The 20,666-nt window shown below is 40.0% G+C and overlaps 1 protein-coding gene across 4 annotated transcripts in view; it reads left to right on the top strand.

Moving 5' to 3' along the window:
* Window positions 1-19,035, top strand: part of LOC147448277 (uncharacterized) — a 95,828-nt gene extending 76,793 nt beyond the window's left edge. For 2 of the 4 annotated variants that reach the window (XM_086524131.1, XM_086524132.1), the window contains 2 exons: window positions 16,941-17,192; window positions 17,741-19,035. In XM_086524131.1, coding sequence (XP_086380257.1) covers window positions 16,941-17,192; window positions 17,741-17,807 — 319 coding nt within the window. In that variant the 3' untranslated portion in view covers window positions 17,808-19,035. Of the gene's footprint in view, window positions 1-16,940; window positions 17,193-17,740 lie in introns of those variants that run through there. The other 2 variants (XM_086524133.1, XM_086524134.1) reach the window with 2 other exon arrangements.
* Window positions 19,036-20,666: the final 1,631 nt, after the last annotated feature.

The raw sequence follows: 20,666 nt of genomic DNA, 5'->3' as shown, positions 1-20,666 counted from the left end.
CGGAAGGAGGAAAGTGGAGAGGGGTAGAGTTTCATGACAAATTTTTAGCCCCGACGTGGGCTACCCTAAGTCTGGGGGGCGGCTTAAGGGAATTGATAAGGAAATGCAAGAGAGCAGCAGGAGTCCTAAAGTGGGGGGAAGAAACCAAATACTTCAAGAACTCCATTATGCATTGGTCCCACTGGCTTTCCAAAGTTGTAGATCTGCCGCAAAATCCCTATAGGCTAGAAGCAGCCAGGAAACTAAATAATAAGGTTCCGAATCGACTGGGACACTTCTCAGACAGTCACGGCAAGATCTGGAAAACCACTGAACTTCTGGTTACCCAATTCCAACTTAATAGCTTGGAGGTTTTGCTAGTCAACAAATTGATGAAAGAACTTGACAATGCAATGATGCCAATCTGTGACTCGAAGTTTGACTGGAATGCTTGGAAATGGCCTGAAAGCAGCCTCTTATGGAAACCCTATTCTAAAGGCATTTACCATACAATGATGCTAAAGAAGAATTGTTCTAGCCCCCTTAACAAGATATGGAAAAAACAATGGTTTGAGGAAAGGTGGGAGCAAGTAATGGAGAACATCTGGGCGCCAAAGGTTCCGCGTCACATGAAGGTATTTCTATGGAAAGAAATTAGGGGTGCTCTTTTTGACGAAGGTGAAGATTCACGAGAGAGGGATAGGGACAGATCGATGACTGGGGTGCAAGATGGCTAGTGAAGATCTGACCCACCTCTTCATGGAATGTCCAGCCATCAAAGGCCTTATAGGAAAAATTTGCAAGTGGGTCCAAAGAACATGGAAAATTGGTTTTTTTCAAGAATGATTTACTCCTTGGAGGTAAGAACTTGGGTAGCCCTGCCATCCTCATCTGCACTCAAATTATCAGGTTTTTCTTTTTACATAATGTATGGCAAACAAGGAACCCTCGTGTCTTTGAAGGAGTTGTTGAGGTGGCAAGCTTTGCAGAGATTATACAAGAAAGCAGAGTGCTAATATGGACGCTCGGGCACAAGCAAAAATCGGATGATCGGTCTAGTGCTACTTGTGCCTTGATGTCAGTGGAATGCTTAGGTAAGGGGAAAATCATGAAACCAGAATATTAGTGAAGAACATGATAATTAACCTTGTGTATCAAGGGCATGGGGGCAGGTCGTTAGGGGTGGCTCCACAGATAGCTAATGTAAGTTTGGTCTCTGGATGGTGTCATGGCTCGACACGAGCATGGCAAGTTCTTGTAATTTTTTTGAGATGATCAGTATAATTCACTCACAATTGTGAGTTTTTCCTTAAAAATAAAAAATAAAAAATGTCTACAATATTGTTTGAAGGACTGATGAAACTAAAGCAATGGTACCTATGGAGTTTGCTTCCTAGTCTCAAAATGGACATGAAACATGACATGGACTATAATTTAACACGAAAGAATAGGCTAGATAAGTTGTAGAAGTTGGATGAGAGCAAGAAAATAGAAATGCTAGAACAGGAAGTAGTACAAAAACAAAGGAAATATTGGCATGATAGTAAGATGAATGTTAGGGAGTTTAGGAAAGAAAAGTTAGTCTTACCATATCAATCAAAGTTAGAGAACTAATTTGAAGATAGCATGATTAGGACTATATGAGGTAGATTGGGTATTATCAAATGACACAATTGGATTGAAGTACTTATTTGGATTGATTCTACTAGGGGTATATAATGGAGAAAAAATAAACTTGTACTATTCTAGATAAGAAAAAACTCCAGCACTAGATAAGAAAGATAAGCGAGGCCTCTGGTTTTCAAGATCAGAATCTAAATTTTTTTTTTGTCACACCAATATGCATAAGAGTAACTCAAAGAAGGGATAAAGATAATGATCTGAGTGTTACTAGAGTTTAGACTCAGATAGGGGATAATAAAAATACATATTACCTTCATAACATGCATTGGTAGTGCATTAAAGAGTGTCTCTTTGGGGGTATCCCACCTGTAATCATCATAAAGGCAGACCAATGTCCGAATTCCATGTCAATAATGGGTGATATAACCTTGAGATGTGAAAATAGTGGAGCATTCATGGCAAATTAGAATAACTAATGAGGGGAGTATGCCACCCCACAACTATTCCTCACCTCTTGCGCACAAAGATTTCTCACCTGTAGAAGCTTCCCTAGCATCACCTTCACCTATAGCTACTATACAACACAACACCCCTACTTGGTTTGCATCATTGTCATCATCTTCTAGTGACTTATTTTTCTCTACATAGAGATTGTCACAAAGTTGAGAGATGGTGAAGAAAGGTGCAATTTCTTTTCAAGCGATGAAGTCTGTACTTGAAGAGAAGAACAATCTAGCATCTCATCTAAACTAAGGATTGGTACCCATTGAGCCACAATGCATAGTTTCTTATCAAAACACAAACATATATGTCTTTCAAAAAAGGGAGAAAGAATTGTTACAGAAACGGGGCATGCAGGTTATGATAGAAGCTATCTAATTGACATTTGATGCCACCATTATTTAGCAAGTCATAGATACTTTTGACTGTGATATATTCATGAATGATGGAAATATTCAAATGACTATTGTAACCTTGCACAATAGACACCATCAACAGTTTCTTGAATGAGACTGCTCAGAGCAGAGAAATAAACGCAAAGATGGCGGTTAGGGCATGCCAATATCAGCACTAGAGAACAAGCAAACATACAAGTTTGTCACACTTTAATCACAGCTCAATTGATTGGACATGGCCCGACGTAGTTCTCCACTTAGATAGATTTTCCCTAAAGACAAGCGCCCCTTTTGGTATTTAGTTTTATATTAATCCTTGAGCAAAGTTACAATGTCTACGGGTCCTCTCTACTCATAAGCTGGTCAGTAGAACTGAGCTGGAGAGTGACCTTGGGGTCTTATTTAAAGTCTATGAGGGCTCTCAAAAATAGTTAGAATGAAACTCTTCAAACTCAAAAGTAGTTGGCCCCAAAAGTTGCTAGTGCTAATTGCAGAATTTTGTATTGTCTATACAGTCCTGTAAAACGCACAACGTCCATATGACTGGCAACGTCAGCTAGCATGATTTTCCAAATCATTAAATCAAAAGAACAAATAAAAGGAAATACATTCACTAAAGGAATATTTAGTTAATAAAAGATGTAGACAAGAACAAGATCAACATACCATCAAGGCATGCTAACAACAAGTAGAGTACGTGAAGGTCCAAAATTCCACTCTAACTGTAGATAAGTGGAGATCAACCAAGGACCTAAATGTGTAGCAAATGCAGTTAGACCAGAAGACTATTGTCCTTAGTAGTTCAAAGGAAGTTTATACTATCTTAAAACGGTCTATCCTAGATAATATATTTACCGATCTCTAGTGGACATATCCGATAGTGATGGCAATCTAAACTTGAATTTTAAAGATTTGCATAACCTGGTTCATGCTTTTTGATGTTCTCAAAAATCAATGTGCTTTTTAATATCGACTAATCCCAAAATATTATTTTGGTCACCATTTGAGTAAAAAACCAGTGGAGCAATGAGATCAATTTTTTTATAATGAAAATTATTCTTTAAAAAGATACATCATAAATACATGGAGGTGGTACATTAAGAATCATGATTATACATGGGCATCACGATGGGATCTAGTTCACTCACAATCTCATTATTTGCTTACATACCAATTTACTTGACTGAGTGACAGTTGAAAAACTGGATAGTTTTGGACTTCCAAAAGCCAGGCCATGCTTTTAAAAAAGATCTCCAAAAGCACGATCTATTCTAGGCAAAAGAGGGGTTGCCATGTTTTGCATTAGGGCATACTCTAGTTAGCAAATGAGTTATAAGAGAAGTATCAACGTTCAATTTTTAATGTTGTCAATTGCATAGAATATAATGAAAATCTATGTACATATTATATGAAGGTGGTGCAAGATCTCCATGACCATCTCCATAAGACTCTAAGTATTTGGGAGAAGAAGAAGAAGAAGGACCATCTTTGTCCACTCTCTTACTATATTCTTTTCTCTTTTCACAATGTACATGCTCTCTTACAAAAAAGAAAGAAGCCTTTTAGTCATTTTTGGTAATCACTTCTTGTTCATGCTAAGAATCTCTAAAGTCTATAACCATCATCTCTTTCTCTCTCTACTTTTGTTTTCAAAAAACTAGGTTTTCGATGATTGCTTTGTTGTGTAGATAGGCATGTATGGATTATTGAATGTGTACCATGATGTTTGATGCTTGTTTTATCGTGTTTAGCATGGTGACATATGCATACATTGTGTTTATGATCACGTAGGTGTGTAAAAAGTACTTTTTGCTTTGACATCACGTAGACAGTAGGGACACTATTTTGGTCATATCTCCAAAACCATTATGAATCAGGTCAAAATCCTTGAATAAAAGATTAAATATATCGTTAATATTGTTTTCTTTTTATGTGTTGTGTTAAAATTCTACTCAAGTGAAGAGTTATGGTCAAAACATAGCTTGTTGCCCACGGTCCTTTAAGTCAATATTTTAGACTCCAAGCTCCATAGAGAACCACTATTTAGATCTATCCAATGAGGAAATCTACTTAGAAAAATCAAAACCTTGATTAGAAATTTTGATAAATTTATTTAGATCTTTGCTATCACTTAATGAGTTGGAGTTATTAATAGCTCTTTGTATGGGATTCCTATATGTATAGGGGTACTACAAAGGGGGAGTACCATAAAAGATGGAGCATTTAAAGATTAGGTTTTTTCATTCTCTTGTGTTGTCCGTGCATTCTATTTCACCCTCTTCTCTCTCTCTCTCTCTCTCTCTCTCTCTCTCTCTCTCTCTCTCTCTCCTTGCAATACCATGTAAAATCTATTGAATCTCCACTTGGTCATTTTTTCTTGAGTACTAGTGACTAGGTACATCTAGATGTAGTGGAGCTCATGGATTAAAGTCCATGCTAAGTTGGGTGTTCAAAACTCCTTCCCTATGTTATCACTTCCACAACTCTAATGTATATTGAAATTGTATAAAAGTATGCTATGGAAATCACAACCTAGGAACTTTAATAGAGAAGGAAAATATGTGGCCAAAATATTTTGAGGATTGGATTGAGCATATGGATGATTACTTTGAATTAGCTCATTCCTCCTACCGAGAACAAAATCACCATTACCAAGTTAAAAGTCTAAAAGATATCCAAGCTTTGGTGGAAGAATCATTGTGATGAGAATAATATCAGTCCAAACACAACAACTTGGACTTACCTTGAAGCTCAATTAAAGAAAAATTATCAAAATAAGGTATATCGTTTGGTGAGCTTGTAGAAGTACTTGAGTACATCTCAAATCTCAAGTTTGAGCTAAAAATACCCTCTGGAGACCAAGATACAAGACAAGGTTCGTGTATCCTAGTCCTCTGACTGTTTTGAGTGTTATTTCAAGTGCAGTTCACTAAAATTGCTCTAGCTTTTGATGCATAACTCCAAATTGAGTTCCATTGTGTTGGTCTATGGATGAAACCATTTTCTCCAATAGCTTGGCATATTTTAGTTCCTTTTGATTTGCTTGTCATCTTTTGACAATTCTTCTGCTATTGTAGGGATTGATGTAGCCTTTGCTTTATCTCCCATGAGAAGTGATTGTTGATGTGTGTGGGTTCTTTGTGATTAAGTTCCCACTAGAGATTTTGGAACCCACCTTATTGTTGGTTGTTGTGTGACTGTGTTTGGCATTTTCTCTTCTGCTTTGACCAATGAAGACTAGGATTTGGTATCCATATCTGCTGATGATCGTTGTAGAAGCCTTGATTTTGTAGTTGATGATGATGTATCCATCTAGAGGTCATAGCACCCTCAGTGCTGACTGACTTTTGTTGGTGCTTTGTTTTGATTTCTTGCCTTTTGGTAGAGCCTTGTGCTAAATGGCTCTTGTTCTTTGTTGTTCCAAATTGAGTTGCTACTTTTGGTAACCATATTCAAGTGTTACCTTCATAGAATTCTTGTGCTTCAAGTAGAAATATTGAAATCATCCACTGCTCCACTTATCTTTGTTGGGTAGCTTGATTGAAGTCTAACTTTGGTACCCAAACTTGTCGCATTTCTTACTAATTTAAATGTCTCTGCTTTTACGTTTTGTGGTTGTTCTTTCTCCTGGTTCAAGTGGTTGTCTTTCGCTGATAGCTTGGATTCATCTTTGTAGAACTTCTTTCATGAGGTGGGTAAGTCCATGCTATTATCTTAGGCTTTGTGGCCCAAACACTCGGGTTTCCTTAAAAGTATCCTTGAGCAGTGGTTGGCTCATTTGATGCTACCCAAGCTATCACCTTTTGTTGTTCAGGTTGAACTTGAGCTTCATGTATCCAAACTGGGTCATTGACTTTGATGTGATCTTTGGATACTACCATTTCATTGATTCTCTTAGGCTTCTTTTGGAGGCTTTGATGTGATGGAAACTTGGGCTAATAAACTTTTTTCTTGGGTTTCCATTGCATCGTTGATGGTTTGGCTTTTGACGTAGAGGCTGCATAGGAAGTTTGATGGAGATTCGTTGAAGGTAAAGTTGACTTGCAAGGTTGATCTACTTTGGTGTTTACCTTAGTTTTTAAAAAAATTGCAATTGGTGGCTACTTCTTTTCTTCATGGACTTAAGGTGCTTTTGGGGCTTTTGTTGGTGTTATTGTTAAAGCTTTTCCTCGTGGTTGGAAGAAGATGTTCCTCCATCTTTCTGTCAAAACAAACTCTCTTTGATATGATGGAAGTCGATTATGTAGAAAGTTTCCTTGAACTCACCAATACTCAACTTGAGTTTTGCTTTGGACACTCCAAAGCTAAGAATCGGCATTTTTGAACTTGTGAATATTGCTTCTTCTAGATCTTTGATTGGTGGCTTTCTTATCATTATCCATGTGTCATAAGACATTAGATTCCTTGTTTCATAAGGATCTAGCACAACTAAATAGGTTATTTTGAGTCCTATTTTGCCACATATACTGAATTTGATCACTGTAGGAGACACTCATTCTTTTGTCTTATCCTTGTTCTTCTCTTGATCTTGAGTTCGTTGTTGGGTTTTCATTTGATTTCAGTAGTTCACTTTATGGAATTGGTTTCTTTGGAATGACTTTTATCGATTCTTCAAGTATGTCAATGATGACATAGTCTTGTGGTTGCTTTGCTTTCTCCATTTGTGCTTTTGCATCATGATTCATGATGTAGCTCTCTGTCTCACCTGTTCTGATTTCATACTCACAAGTTTCATTAGATTCCTTCAATACCTTTATTGTGGCAAAACAGGGAGTTATGTCATAGCCATTCTCATCAAAAAACTTTATACTCGTTATTTTGTTTACACACACATCTAGAGTAGCCAGTATTTTCTCCCATCCAAAGGATTTAAAAAAATATTTTGGGAATGGCTACTTAGTGTAACCCTCATCTTCTATTGATCTCTCTAGGATACAATCTTTCTTTCTCATGCTTCCACGTTCAGATGCTCCACACATCCAAATATGAAATGGCTTCATCAACCAAGCAGGCAATTGTATTTTGTGATCCGTAGCTACACCAAAATCTTCCACTAGGGTTCAATTTACATCTCTATAATAATGATCCTTTGTGTCGACCCTTGTTGTGACACCCTTATGCTGCAAGTAGAGGTGGTCATAGCCCCAACCTTGGAGCATTTTGAATTGGTGCATGAATGGCCATCCCAAAATACCCTCACAGTTGCTACCTTTTCCACAGTCAACTACAACAAAAGTGTGCTCGTACTCTATTCCATAGGAGGATACAATAATTTTTTTTAGCATCCCTAAGGGTTTCTCCACAAATCCATATGCTCATTGTAACTTCATCCGTGTTTTCCTAAGAGTTGGTCTTCCCCATTTCTCTTAGATTTCCTTTGTAGAAATGGCTACTTTGGATCCATTGTCAAGTATTTCTATCATTTTCACTTCCTTGTATTGTAGTGGTAAGGTTGTGTTTCCTTCTTTGCCTTCGTAGTAGTCACCCACCTTATTCACTGGTACATGCTTTTCTTTTGGTTTCTTTGGCCGTGTTGTTTCTATGATTTCATTTACAAATTTATCCTATAAATGGATCTTCAGCCCCATTTTTTTCCAGGTTTTTGCTCATTTGTCCCCATAGATGTGGTCTGATCTTTAGAATTTCTGTAAGAGTAATGGTGCATCTTATAGGGGATGACATTAATTTGTGCAGGCTCTTTGTGTCAATCATTTGCAAAATTAGATTCCATTGATATGGCACAACCCTCACCTTGGATTTTGTCTCGTGTTCCCCTATGAACGATGGCAAAGTCTGTAGAGAGTGAGGTTTACTCTCTTCTAATGACACAATTGAATTCCAACACACGCATCACCCAAAACAAAAGAGATATGAACCACTCAAGTAAGGGGTGAGAAAGCACTTTTAAGATAAAGAACAACTTTGATGAAGACAATCCTAACAACAAGATTGCACATGGTCGTGTCAAACACGAGCTAGGAAAGGGGATTTGTTGGTGGATTGACTAAACATGCATCCATCTGGTTGGACACGTAGACGGATACCACATTGGTACTCCATTATTTTTCCAACCTAGTATAGCTACATTGTGTGTAAGTCCTGAATTCAAAGTAGTAAGTCAATTCCCTGAGTTGTAATTCTATTATGATATGTGTAAAGACCCATGTGAGCCAACCACTGGCCGTTTAGAAATCCCCAAGTATAAAAGTCAATAACCTTAATTTATAAAAGTCAATAACCTTAATGTGAAAGGAGGCTTATATTTTTGAAGAAAAAAGAGCTCTGCTCTATGTACACCCAAGCGACTACAAAGTTCCAACTTGTAATCATCGCAACTAATGATTGGGTTATTTGTTTTCAATTCCAAGACTTGCATTGTGTTCCTCTTTCCTTGCACTTTCATTCAAGTGTAAGCATTGTCAAGTTTGTTGAGGTTCATGACTACACATTACTTAGTCTAATATTCATATTTGAGTACTTAAATTATTGTTTTTAGACATTTTGACCATAGGACAACCTTTCTGGATAGTTATGTTGAAATTTTTAGGACCTTTTTCATGATGGATTGTGATTTTGGTACCTTGTTTGATTGCGAGCAGACTTGGTAGGATTGTGCCTTAGGTGTCTTAGACCTTCTCCTAAAGTTTTGTTATATTTTAACTTTGTTTGAGTGTCTAAATAGCGTGATAACCTAGAGCGGTGAGAAAGGACATATGCAAACCTTTTGATCATTGAGTGGTGGTTTTCTTACTGAGTTGGTGTGTTTACTTGTTAGGTTCACTTCTTGAGAATTGAAAATCTCAAAGAGTCTTCATGCCCTATCCACTATCCGAGTCAGTTCCTTGACTATTACCATATTATCTTAGTGCCAGATAACTATTTTATAGAGGTCTATCGCAGCCACCCGCTAGTTACTTATTCATTGAAAATTTCTATCATACACTTCTTGAAGGTTTCTAGAGAATGTAAATGTTAGAGGAAACGGGTCCTTAATGGTCTGAGCATTGAGCTTTTGATCATCAAACACAAACCCTCAGCTCCCCATTTTTCTTAAGAAAAAACACTATAAAAAACACCAATCATTGCTTGTTACTTTAGTAATGAATCTTGCCTTTAGCAAGTTGTCAATTTATTCCTTCACCTTTTTGATATAGTTTGAACTCATTTTGTACCTCTAGTGTCTCACTAGTCATGCATCTAGTTTCAAGAAACGGGACAATAACCTGAAAAGGAAAGCACCAAATAATGCAATAGAAAACAAAACTCAATTCTTGATGAAAGTAGATGGGATGGACTACATAAAAGAAAAGATAACGGGAAAACAATAGTTGATAAGACCAAAGAAAAAAACCTCTGATGAAAAAATTTGAATGCAATGCAAAATACAAAGAGATGAAATGGAATTTGAAAAAAGTCTCACCATAGAGATGGATTCGGACAGTGACAAACCAGGAGCAATCAGTGTTCTGTCCCATTATAAAAAATACACACTGGAAGTTCAAAGGATCATTATTGAGAAACCCTTGCAACAACCAAAAGAACTTGGGAAATCCTACGAAGGTCCAAAGAACTCCAAACAAATTTACCTTGCAGATCCTAGACAAGAGTGAAGACCCGCATACATAGCAACAGATTATCGCAAGAAGAAGAAGAAATTCTCATTCGTACGTTGAAAGCAAGATGGGACCTTGAATATTTCTCCTTTTGCCGACATTGTCTACAAAAATAGTGTAGTTCCACTATTGCAAAGACTCATCTATGGCATTAAAAGGGCACTCTCTGATAGTTTTTGTTCTGCCAACACTTTTTGTCCATTGCATCACAAACTCAGCCACATCCTCTTTTAGGAATTTTTTCCATTGCCGCTCATTTTTCCTTTCAAGTTCACGAAGAATTACATAGCATGCAAGTTAATTAAAGTACATTTTATATAAGATTTCCATCTAGCACAAGTGTTTGACTTATTGAACTTTGGGAAGATATGCAAGAAGGTATCAAGATTTTTAGAGAACATTGGTCTAGAAGGATTATCAAAGAACTAAATGCTAACTTGGAACATGATTTGCTACATCCATCCACTCAAGATTTCTTTGGCATGAGACACGAAATTATCATGTCAAAATCCAATTTCCATCCTCCACATGAGTTCCACACAAACACCTCTGCAATTTGACTCAATGCTAGCAAGAACAACTTTGCATCCTGCTCTAGGTAGTAGGTGATGTTTGCATCCTCAGAGATTGCAAAAAAGTACATCATTGAGACACCTGGAGGAATCCTTGAAATGTGTTTATCATGCACGCATGCAAGAACATTGTTGAAGGCAACAATGACTACCGAGTCTTGGGATTCATTGAAGCATCGAAACTGATAGCATGGAGGGCAATGCTCGATGTGCTCTACCTCATTAATGGGTTGAAGGGTGTTCAAGCCAACAACTTGAATTTTAAATACAAACTGTTAATTTGGTAAAACAAAATGAACTTAAGACATGCCACAGACATTAGTGCCGCAAAGTAATACGACAACATGAACAAAAAGCTACAAAGCTAAAGCTTTTTGCACACTCAGCTTTTGGGAGAAAGTGGATTAGTAATTTTCTTGGGGTCCCAACAAATCCCATCCTCCATTTTCCTTTTACTTTTCTTTTATAGATCTCCTGCAACAAACTAGAGAGTCTCTTCCATGTCTGGGTCCAACTTCTCCTCTTTTGATTGCACACCCTTATAGGCACGGCTTGGCTCTCTAGTTGGAGCAATAACCTGACTCAATGGCTTACTGACATCGATACCTATGTTGGAAACATGAAATCAAGTTAGGCACAAATGTATTTGGTGGTGATCACAGTGACCATGGATAATCATATGTCTAAGAACAACATGTCGACAGTAACCAATATTACCTTGCGTGCTTGCAAAACTAAGTGCCTCCTTCAGGATGTCTACAACTCCAAGCTCATCACCTTTTTGAACATCCATAGACCAACTACAATCCTTTAAGTTTTTGTATTTCCTCATCAAGGTGTCCAGGTCAGAAGGCTCATCCACATCATGTGGGAATGAGGTGGAAGCCCCCTTGCTAGCCTCTAAATCACTTGAGACATAACAAACTATTAATGTACATATCAAAAGTAGAATGATTCATGTTTTATGAGAGACGAATGAGGAATTTCAAACTCCGAGAAAACCTTTTTGAGCAATCATAAAACTGAGCAAAACTCAACAAGATACATATAGAACTTAAACCATAAAAACTTGCCCAAGGTGACTTCCACGTCGTTCCATCTGCCAAAGCACTTAATCGTCAATGGCCCAGTTTGAAGAAATGAAAGAGTGCCACATTTGTTGTGAATGCCATAGGAAGGTTTTGATATAATACAAAAGAAAACAAAGAGGCCCTCCACCAGTAGCGACACAAGCGCACAAGCAGTGCGTGTGATCAACAAGTTCAATGAGTTGGATGCAGTAGCATCCATGGTAATTCGATCAACAGATTCATCATTGTCAGCATCTCTACCGTCTCAAATGTAGGATAATCTACCATGCCCAGAGGGATTCAACATCTTCCCCTCCCTTTGCGTGAGACTCTTACAAGATTGTGACTCCATTATATGCAATAAGTTGGCTCCGCTCTTGCAGTTTTCTTTAACATGTCCATTGTCCTCGTGTTGTAGCCTCTCCACTACTTTGTGGAGTTGTCCAACCCCTATTAGGTTTTTCTATGTCTTGCAAAATTTGAACAAAGTGAAATCCCAGTGTGCACTTGCCTAAGCACCCCACAGGGTACCCCCCTTCAAGGGATGAGTGGGTTGTTGGCTGCACAACAAACAACTTTAACACAACTCTGTTGGCTAGGAAAGTCAAATATGAGTGTCCCTCCCTATTCATTGGATTTGGTTGGGAAATCCTTGTTTATAAGTAATACGGGGGCACAGTAAAGGGATCAATAACTACATTTCAATCTGCAACAGCGGGGGCGGGATTTGGGGTAGTGGATCGCCGCAATAGGGGAGGCAAGACTTTTAAATACTTTTATACATACGGCCTTGCATCATGCTTAGTGACACATGCTAGCCTAGATAGTTAAGGCAGAGTGCCTCAAGGCGGGACATCCAAGGGTTGAAGGGCATTTATGATGCAAGGAGAGCCCTAATATGTTTGCAAGACCAATTTTTATCAACGGTAGATTAAACCTCTGCTATTGATGCCTTCACTTCGCCAGTGTCATGTAGCGACGAGGTTGGGTAAGAAAAGACTAAAAGCCTATTGGAGTCACACTAGCTGAGGCAAGAAGGTAAACCGTAGTCATTTTCATCCATGACTAGAAAAGTGAGCCCGCGTCGATGTGGACTCTCTCTGAGAATTTTCAAAATCCTCTTTTTGAATTTTCACGTCGAGCTGCAAGAGGGTACCCTTATCAACGAGGGCTTCATGGGCAAGGGCAGGGAAGGTGATGACAATCACACGGGTATTGCTGACATGAAGGCTAAAGATGGGACCGAGGTGATTGCGAAGTGGTTGCATGAAAGCAAGGATTGGGCTGGAACAAAGTTGAAGTCCTCATTGTCTCTCTCTCTCATTGAGCTTTTCTCTTTCTCTAAAGAAAACTCTATGAGAGAGTCTGCGCCGGCGTGGACTCTTTGAGAGAGTTTTTTTATCTTTTTTTTAAAGAGAGAGAGAAGAGAGAGAGAGAGAGAGAGAGAGAGAGAGAGAGAGAGAGAGAGAGAGAGAGAGAGAGAGAGAGAGAGAGAGAGAGAGAGAGAGAGAGAGCGATCAGTACCGGTTTGTCTTCCACAACCACACGTTCACAACCATTACTCTCAAGCTTAAATGATTGAAGCAGACGTTGGCTTTCTGGCGAAGAGGCATTTGCTACAATAGCATGAACACCTTTTCGATCTCTCACATCGTGTGTGCAATATCTGCTTAGAGCATTTCATTTTTCCAACAACAAACTCGCCAAGATTCTCTCTCGCATCCAATGTCACTGGGATGCCCTTGTGCACCCACACGGCTAGCTTGCTTGGAATGATTGCCACCCCTTCACCTCCACCCTCTTCAATGGAGAGTTCCACAACACTAGTGGTCTTGATTCCTCCATTGGCAGTGAGTTGCACGAGAGGGTGTGCATGAAAACTTGAACCTCAACAGGCTACCCGCTTAGCCTCCTTGGTGGCCTGGCGTCATCTCAGTTATGATCAGCTCTCTCTCTCTCTCTCTCTCTCTCTCTCTCTCTCTCTCTCTCTCTCTCTAATAGTGGCCTTACTTTCTATAGCAAGCACATAACCTTTCACAATGTCATCTTCCATCACCTTTCATAAATTATACTACAACGGAAGAACAACTTCATTTATGTGAAGACAATGTTCTCACCACCTGTCATCTCTGCTAACTTGGTTGAATGTGTGAGCCACTGTGCAGAGTAGAATAAAAAAGGACACGAACTCAATGTACATTGCCTTGCACGGTGCAAGATAGCAGGAATCGCAATGCTCCCAACCGCAGAAAACCCAGTTCGGAATATGGTAGCATCAACCCAGTCTCTTCCATCTTATCGACATTAGAATTGTCAACATGGGCCGCCAATTATTGTAAATAGCACAGGCCAAAACTTGCATGAGGGCACCAACAAAGAGCATGAGAGCTAGACCAGCAAGCATCTGAATGTTCATCGCCATTTTTCACCCCCCCCGCGTTGCAAACAAAGATAGAAGGATATCGTGCTACGTCTCTCTCTCATGCATTCCTCTCTCTCTCTCTCTCTCTCTCTCTCTCTCTCTCTCTCTCTCTCTCTCTCTCTCTCTCTCTCTCTCTCTCTCTCTCTCTCTCTCTATATATATATATATATATATATATATATATATATGTATATATAAACTCTCTAAAGGAGTCCGCGCCGGCGCGGACTCCTTCAAAGAGTTTATATATACATATATATATATATATATATATATATATATATATATATATATATATATATATATATATATATATATATATATGTATATATAAACTCTTTGAAGGAGTCCGCGCCGGCGCGGACTCCTTCAAAGAGTTTTTTTTTATATACAGAAGGAGAGGATCACCATTATTCACCTCCCGCATTGTAGACAAATTAGGCAGAAGGTACGACTTAGAGAGATCACGCTATGCTTATCTCTCATCGCCATTTTTCACCTTCCGTGTTGCAGACAAATACAGAAGGCATAACTTAGAGTGGTCACTCTAAGTTTCTCGCCCATGCACTCGTCTCTCACTATCTCTATAAAAAAACTCTCTAAAGGAGCCCGCGCTAGCATGGACTCCTTCAGAGAGTTTTTTTTTTTGAAATAGAGAGAGAGAGAGAGAGAGAGAGAGAGAGAGAGAGAGAGAGAGAGAGAGAGAGAGAGAGAGAGAGAGAGAGAGAGAGAGAGAGAGTCCTTATAATCACTGGCACCGTCTCAGTGCCTACGTCTTAGCTGCTTGCTCTGCACACATTAGGCATAACGCAAAAGTGCGCAATGACTATAAAGTTGGTAAGCAACAAGAAATGTGTGTGTGTGTGTGTGTGTGTGTGTGTGTGAGAGAGAGAGAGAGAGAGAGAGAGAGAGAGAGAGAGAGAGAGAGAGAGAGAGAGAGAGAGACAGAGAGGGAGTTCACATACTTCAGTGGTTGCCTATTTGTGCACAACTGGCAACCAGCTATGTTACGTTCTTGTGAGAACTACGAGCAGTTGTGTGATTAAGTAAATAAAGTATCTCAATTTGTGAAAGCCTAAAACAGTACATCGTGAGTGTTAATTCACTTGTCATGGTCTACGATTCCCAATCTGATCCACCCCCGTGCCTAGGAGGGGTAGGGTCGTAACTGGTTGCAGCCTTTTTTTTCTTGATTTCTCATCTGATTGGCAACCAATTGGGAGCTGAGCCTTCACGTGAACTGGCCCAGATAACTCAAAAAACTCAAAGGGCCCTTTCTTTTAAAAAAATCTTTGAAAGAGTCTGTGCCGACACAGACTCTTTTAGAGAGTTTTGAGAGAGAGAGAGAGAGAGAGAGAGAGAGAGAGAGAGAGAGAGAGAGAGAGAGAGAGAGAGAGAGAGAGAGAGAGAGAGATAAGTAGGCCCTCTGACAATATAGAAGTTTTAAGAAATCTCTTTATATAGAAGAAGGATACATATACTTGAGCAACTCACTTAATAACTTTGCTCGGTTTTGAGCTTGCTCGGATAAGTCCGCTCGGTGTTTGGTAGAACTCGAGAGGAATGCCTTACCTATGGACTCCTCATACATATTCCCAAGTTCCCAACATCTTGCTATAGTAGGTATCTCCCACTGACAATGCACTTGCACATACAATGGAAAATAAAAAACGGTGGTAGTTGTGGGCACATGGCAGATACTAAATGTTGGTCGCATGTTTGCTTGACAGTAGGTGGCCACAAGAAACACAAGATCTACCTATCAGGACACTACCAACACCTAAGAAATACTTGGCAGGTGGGGTAGGCACTAGAAGGGCCTTGCCCTCTCTCTTCAAGAAGGTTCATGCCTCCTTCATGAACGAGGCGTGTCTCCTCATCTTGCATATCGCACGTTCATCCCCTGAGTACTTGCAAGTGGTCTTAGAAAATGTGTGTAAGTTGTTTAATCTCCTCTCAGTGGTCTAAGCAATTGTAAGTGATCATAGCACTTTTAGGTGGTCTGAGCCCTTGCGAGTGGCTTAAGAACATGCATGTGAGTGGTCTAAGCACTTGTTAGTGGTATGAACACTTGAAGCCTCCACATACTATGTGAGGAACCTCATCTTTTGAGACATCAACGCTTTGTATGAGTCATTGGGTGAAGCCTAGAAACAAGCCAACTCAAAAGAACACAAATAGTCCAACCTAATCAACATGGCGGTGAAGAACTTGGCCAAGATCAAAGCGGCTACCTAGTTGGTCATCAAATCCATCAACCTGATGGAAGACATCTAGGAAGCCATAAATAGCCTACTCTAGACCCTCTCATCCCCAATTTATGGTTACATCACATTGTAAGCCCCGCTCTATCACCTTTGGGTCCAAATTTTCTCATGTTTAGTCGGACTTAGAACCCCATATGTTGCTTCTATCCCATGTAGTTATTCATTTGAATATGCTTTGTACACCTTTTGGTTCTCTGTAATAAAACTCTCAACGTGTTGATGAAAAGAAAAGTCTTTTCACCCATTGTAGCTTGTGACCCCCTTGTGCCTAGAAGGCAAAGTTGGCAAATGAGATGTCGTTTTCAGAAGAAAAAAAAGTATTTTGGAAAATGAGATATCGTTTTCAAAAATATATATTTGATGATGGGAATGGACAATAAATTCAAACAACATGCTTTTTAAAGTATGATTCGACCAAAAGAACTTTGTGTGTGTGTCTATGAGAGAGAGAGAGAGAGAGAGAGAGAGAGAGAGAGAGAGACCTTGATGAATTTATAGGAGCTATTATCGATGCACACACAACAATTGTGGTGTCAAGAAGCGAGTGGAGCGGCGCTTAGATGACCCAAGCATTGTGGTCACCACATATCAAGGCATACACAACCATCATTGTCAACAACAACAACAACAACACCCAACTTTACATGTGAAGGATGCCACTACCCCAACCATCCACACTGTATTTTCTCCCTTACATACTTGGAACCCTCTCCATCAATTGCCAAGGGTTCCAAATGGCCCACATTTCATGTGAGGCTTGTATAACCCTTTTCATGATATTTTTCCTTGTCTTGGTAATTTTAGCAAAATTATAAAAGAATGGAGACATTTTTAGAAGCGGGTCAAGAAATTGACTGCAAAGTAAATTTAAAATTCTAAGCTTTAATAGTATAGGTTTTACGACTTGTTGAGTTTACCTGAATGATTAAATATTAAATTGGATTTTTATCTCAATGTACAAGTTTTGAAATAGAAAATCGGTACTTTTTTTTTGTGCTGTTTCACTTTAACTTTGCTCCATCCCACAAAATTGATTGTTTGTGGTCACAAGCCTTACTGCGGGTTAGAATTCTCATGTAGGAGAATGGAGTCTTTTCCAGTGTTTTTCATACAATGCATAACATCATGAGCTTCTGCTCGGGAGGCACCGCATACCTGGCCCGGGTGGTCCCCTGCCCCCAATCGTACCTAGCTAGGTATGCGGTGCCTCCCGAGCAGAAGCTCATGATGTTGAGGTGAGTCACAATGTGTGAATTATTGTGAGAATTTGTCCAAAACTTCTTGTGAGTGGACTGCAGCGCGGAGAAGCAGGAAAGTAGCGGAGAAGCAGGGGTCATGAGAAGATTTGGGAGGTGGGTTGCGTAGGCGGAGGCGGAGGCATGGAACTACGGACAAAGGTTCAGAGGGGAAGGATGATCGCAGCCTTCTGTGTCCTTCCATACAGCAGTCGGTACGGGAGTGGGTGTACCTTGGTGGAGCTCCGTATCTTCGGCGCAGGTATTATTCGGTGCAGCGCGCTAGTGGTATTCATATTATGTGCTCACGGGGTCTCACAGGCATGGACCCCTTCGGAGGTTCGCCCCAAGAGCTTGTTGGAAGTTGGGGGCAGTGGATGGTTGATGAGGGGGTGCCAAGGTGCCAAAGGAGATAAGGGGGGGAGTGAACAAAATGTATTGAGACAGGAGAGTACCTCGGGACAGGTTTGGAGTTTTAGCTTCAATTCAGAGGGACGAAAAATGTGTCAGTCATAACAGGCATGAAGCTAAGGGACACGAGAAAATCTTGAAGCTCTCGTTCAAAGAGCTTACTTTGATTGAGGAGATGTTTCTCGGGGCAATTAAACACAGTCAGATTAAGGAACAAGATGGCTTTGCTATGAATATGGAGTTCAATTCAAAGTTAGCGTTACAGAGCTTGGAAGCTTGCTACATTAGATTTGTGGTTCTATACTTCATGGGTCGGCGGATGACCACACAAAGATTATGGGAGTGGGCTACTGCAGCGCTTGGCTATCGGAATGAGATTTGCTGCTTTACAGCTCTAGGCAAAGCATCCTGCGTGGCGTCTTGCTCTTTTGAGCAAGCATTCCAAGACGTGGTGATAAGAGGAGGGATCTGGGAGCGTCCCACTTCACATATGCCATGCCATGGCCCCAAAATTCTATCCCAGTGAGGAAATGATGACTTTTTGTCCTATATGAGTTACATTGAAGAGTCTGCCAATCTAGCTTCATGGTCATGTCCACACCATCGCTTCCACATTGAGCCGAGCCCTATTTATCTCGAGGCTGCAGAAAATAATATCCGAATTGGATTTTAAGGTTTGTATTCTATGGAACATGAGCCAACCAGTTCCCAAATATGTAGACCTCAATATGGGAGAGTTTGGCACCTTTCGACAAGAGATGACATTTTCTCCTTCCCCAATGCTTGCTACAAATGCCAGAGAATTGGGGGCACCCTTTGTTAGCCGATGTAACTGGTTCTTTGTATCATGTGTTTTGGTTGATGGTGGATGCCATGGCTCGGTAAGAGCATGGCTTACAATGTAACTTTTTTTGGTTTTGTAATATATACACACAGTCACTATTGTGAGTTTTTTTTTTTGTTTTTTTTTTTTTTGGGGGGGGGGGGGGGGGGGGGGGGCAGCTTACAAAATGCTCCCATCTTGTTGGACTTCCACTGGAAAAGGCCTTAGTGTTTGGTTGGTTTCAATGCTCGCATATCTCCGTTTCTAGTGTAAATTTTTTGATTTAAAATGAGAAATCCAAATACTTACTTCCATTGGACCTTAATTTCCAAAGTAAAAAATTGAGCATTTTTGTTATGCATACCGATAAAAACCTTAGGTTTGAACATAAGTACTAGTTGTCTTATTACTTTGACCTTAAAAACCAAGGTCAAGAAAATGGTATTTGCTTTTCTAAGCACTAGAATTTGGCAACCTGAATCTGCCTCACAAATAGGTTCCACAACATTGCTTAGACTTTGATTTCAAACCATGTTGAAGAGCACAAGTGACCTAGGATTGTGATGGGTGGGAATGCAGGGCCGCCCACATTCCACCGAGGTTGACTTGGTGGCTAGTGCTTCTTCAAAAGGTCAAGGCCCCCTTACAAAGGCCGGTTGGTGGCGGTGTTCTTCTAAGTACTGCAGTGTTCTGTTTGAGGGTGGATGCATGTGGAATATTCCCTAGTACTCGATGGTGCTATTGTGAAGGATGCGAGCCTTGATTGTTCATTATATCATTTCAAGAGATGTTCAAGGAGTCGACAGGGTGGTCTCTTTTGGCCGAGGGTAGGGATGGTGGTAGTTGGCTGGGTTTGGATGGCGGCATGGATGTTTGTTGTGTTCGGATAGAGGCATGGCTGTAAAAAGGGACTGTTGTTTCAGTGGTCGAAGATTTCTTGGCATGGTTGGCGTTTGGTCTTGTCTGTGTGCAGTGCAGGAGGACAGAGTTCATGTATTTGGAAGCTCCATGTCCCCTGGTCGTATTTTCTTGCATTCGTTTCGGATTTAGTAGGTTGTTCATGGTGCAGGTGGCTCTCGTGTTAGCCGGTGCAGCAATAGTCTTTTTCACTTGATTTGGGTGTCTCCCATGTTAGCTAGAGTACTATTTTGTGTATGTGTGGCTCTCCATCTCAGTCAGTGCACTTAAGTTGTGGTGGATGTTGGTGGATGCTCATGCTCGGTCTGAGGAGAGTTATGTATGGATTGTTTTGGTTTGCTTAATACAATACCACTCACATTTGTGAGTTTTGGAAGAAAAAAACATGCTCTAACCTTGCTCCATAGGGAGACATCAAATCACTGTGTGGTTCCATCTGAAAGGGTCGTTGACGTATCGTGCACATCCATCTAGAGATCCATGAAAGAGACTTGTCTCATCTCTTGCTGACATTTCTACAACACAATCAAGAATGAACTGTCTTTTTCCTCAGATACATGGGGTAGATCAAGCCACTCCAAGCTCCACACACAATCATTAACGATCTCCAATGCATCTGGAAAGACTCTTCAAAGGAGGTCTTAACAGGTCATGGGTTTAGTGGGATGAAGAACCTCAAGAGGCTCTTAATAGGGTGAAAGAGATATTGTGTCAGTTGTTGACGGTGTGTCCTCCAAATTGAGAGGATGATTTCTATGTGGCTATGATGGTAGGTATTGTGGCTATTGAAGTGGTGCTATTGTAGAAGTTAGCGAGAAGCTACAAACCTATCTACTC

Source organism: Adiantum capillus-veneris, chromosome 11 (genome assembly GCF_014529385.1).
Source record: "Adiantum capillus-veneris isolate H3 chromosome 11, ASM1452938v2, whole genome shotgun sequence".
Lineage (NCBI taxonomy): Eukaryota > Viridiplantae > Streptophyta > Polypodiopsida > Polypodiales > Pteridaceae > Adiantum > Adiantum capillus-veneris.
The sequence above is the reverse complement of the archived record's forward strand: the minus strand, read 5'-3'. Positions and strand labels throughout refer to the sequence as shown.